General features: G+C 44.9%; 1 protein-coding gene across 3 annotated transcripts in view; it reads left to right on the forward strand.

Moving 5' to 3' along the window:
• Positions 1 to 2,500, forward strand: part of LOC138052695 (extracellular calcium-sensing receptor-like) — an 8,620-nt gene that overhangs the window by 2,406 nt on the left and 3,714 nt on the right. For 2 of the 3 annotated variants that reach the window (XM_068899250.1, XM_068899248.1), the window contains exon 2: positions 122 to 2,500. This exon is cut by the window's right edge and continues 621 nt beyond it. In XM_068899250.1, the coding sequence (XP_068755351.1) occupies positions 480 to 2,500 (2,021 nt within the window). In that variant the 5' untranslated portion in view covers positions 122 to 479. The other variant, XR_011133134.1, reaches the window with a different exon arrangement.

Below are 2,500 nucleotides of genomic sequence, written 5' to 3' on the forward strand. Positions count from 1 at the left end.
AATATTTGACTGTTTGGAAGCGGATATCGAAGTTTTAATGAACGTGCATGCTTTGAAGATTTGTGAAGGAAATACACATTATCATCGCCCCATGACGCAATTCAATCATTTTTTTAAACAGTCAAAAGACGCCGTCAGCCCGATCCATTAGGTTATTTACGCTGGAGTCCTTGAAAGACATCTCCTGAAAAAAGTTTGTACCTTCCGAAGAACATCGCGTCCAATATCATTATTAATTGATTTGATTGACGTCTGGTGTGTACGTGCATGACAAAAAGTGCCCAACTTCCGCAAGCAATTTCACGTTGCTGGAAGTAAGAGAAAGACTAAACAAAATAGCAACCAGCCTCTGGTAAGTCAGTGCTGTACTGTCATTAATTTGTAGGCATCAAGCCATAATCTTCCACGGTGAACATTAACCGAGCTATCCCCAGGGGGTTTCAAAATTGATAGTGGTGTTAACACAACTTTTAACGCTGATGATGTTGATATTTCGTGGTTTGGATAAATTCTACTCCGGACTTTGGCTGCCTATGATTTTGAGCCTTGTTTGGCAAGAGGTAGCCTTAACAAGCGACACTGTCCCAGGACTGAGAATTAGCAAGTCAGGAGAAGTTGTCATCGGCGGACTGTTTCCCGTTCACGTACGTGGAGGATTTAGGTCGAAATATATGTCTTTGGCCGAAGCTATGATCTTTGCAATTGAACAAATCAACAACGACACAACCCTTTTGCCTAACGTTACGCTCGGATATGATATCTCGGATACAAACCTCACAAATCGTCACGCTATGAACTCCACTTTGGATTACGTAAATGTTCACAAATTTACATTCAGCAGTCCACAACTAAACGAGACGTGCAGCATTTTGCCTTCGGGTCAGCTGGCCCCGGTCGTCGCGGTTGTAGGAACTGGAACGTCGAGATCATCGATTCTGGTGTCCAATTTGTTAGAAGTTGAGGATATATCACTTATCAGCTATGCCGCTACAAGCGACGAACTCAGTAGCAGTGCATATCCATCGTTTTTTCGCACCGTGCCCCCGGATCGCTTTCAATCCAAAGTGATGTCGGATATTGCCAGATATTTTAATTGGACTTACGTGGCTGCCATCGCCGCTGACGATGCCTACGGTAGATCGGGGATAGAATTCTTCCGCAAACATTCCAAACTCGAAAGAATCTGCATCGCTTACGACAATTTCTTCCCCATGAATGACGAGAAAACGGCCAAAATTCGAAAGATTATCAAGGAGCTTAAACTATTGGAAAATGTGGGCGTGATTGTCTTGTATTGTGATCGCACCTCAGCCCTCAGTGTGCTAAGAGAAGCTTTAAGACAGGGCCTGAAAGGAAAAATATGGATTGCTAGTGAAGCCTGGGGAAATAACGAGGCTGTTATCCACGAGAAAGAGCTTCAGCCAGTCCTCAAGGGAATGTTGGGGGTTGTTTTTACTGAACTTACAGTCCCTTCATATAAACAATATCTGTTGTCACGCACATCCCTCTACAGGTCTAACCCCTGGTGGAAGGTATTTTGGGAAAACCAATATGATTGCAGTTTCAATGTTACGCACACCGGTGGAAAGAAGCGTTGCTCCGACAGCCTGAGAGTCACGGAGGACATTTTTGATAAGAGCCTGTATGACAGTAAAACTACCTATGTTATCAACGCTGTGTACGCAATCGCACATGCGTTAGACGCCATTTTCAAGTGTAAATCCCCTCCAATGAGCCATTGCCCGCGAACGAGACCTTACGTTGACCCTAAAGATGTCTTGGAATATTTGAAGAAAGTGAATTTCACGACTGAAACGTCGAACGTCTTTTTTGATGAAAACGGCGACTCCCTAGCTACTTATAGTATCATAAACTACCGAGTGGATAAAGACACCGGAGGCCGCGTAGAGACGGTAGGGAATTGGGAAGCACAGAGGCTCAACTTCAACTCAAGTGCCATTGTTTGGAACGACGGAGTAACGAGTAGAATCCCGCGATCGGTTTGCAGTGAGACGTGTAAGCCGGGATACCGACAGACGGAAGAAATAAACTGTTGTTGGCAATGCATCAAATGTTCTCAGGACACAGTTTCGAGCGTCTATGGGGCCATGAATTGCACTGAATGTCCCGTGGATCACATCTCAAACGAGGAACGCACAAAATGCCTCCCAGTACCTCTGGAGCGCATTCACTGGGACGACCCCGTGGGGATAATTATTACCTTCATTGCCTGCTTGGGTGTGCTCGTTACAGTACTTGTCGGTGGTGTGTTCATATGGAAAAACAACACACCGATTGTGAAAGCCTCCAATCGAGAACTCAGTTACCTATTTCTCTTTAGCATTGCCATGACCTATCTGTGGGCCCTGATAAACTTAGCAGAACCCAACGCTATCATCTGTCCAGTATCAGAAGCGTGGTTTTACATCTTTTACACCATTGCTGTCGTTGTCCTTGGGGTCAAGACAAAGCGTATTGTGCATCTGTTTGAGCATCGCGT

The sequence above is a fragment of the Montipora capricornis genome, chromosome 6 (genome assembly GCF_036669925.1).
Source record: "Montipora capricornis isolate CH-2021 chromosome 6, ASM3666992v2, whole genome shotgun sequence".
NCBI lineage: Eukaryota > Metazoa > Cnidaria > Anthozoa > Scleractinia > Acroporidae > Montipora > Montipora capricornis.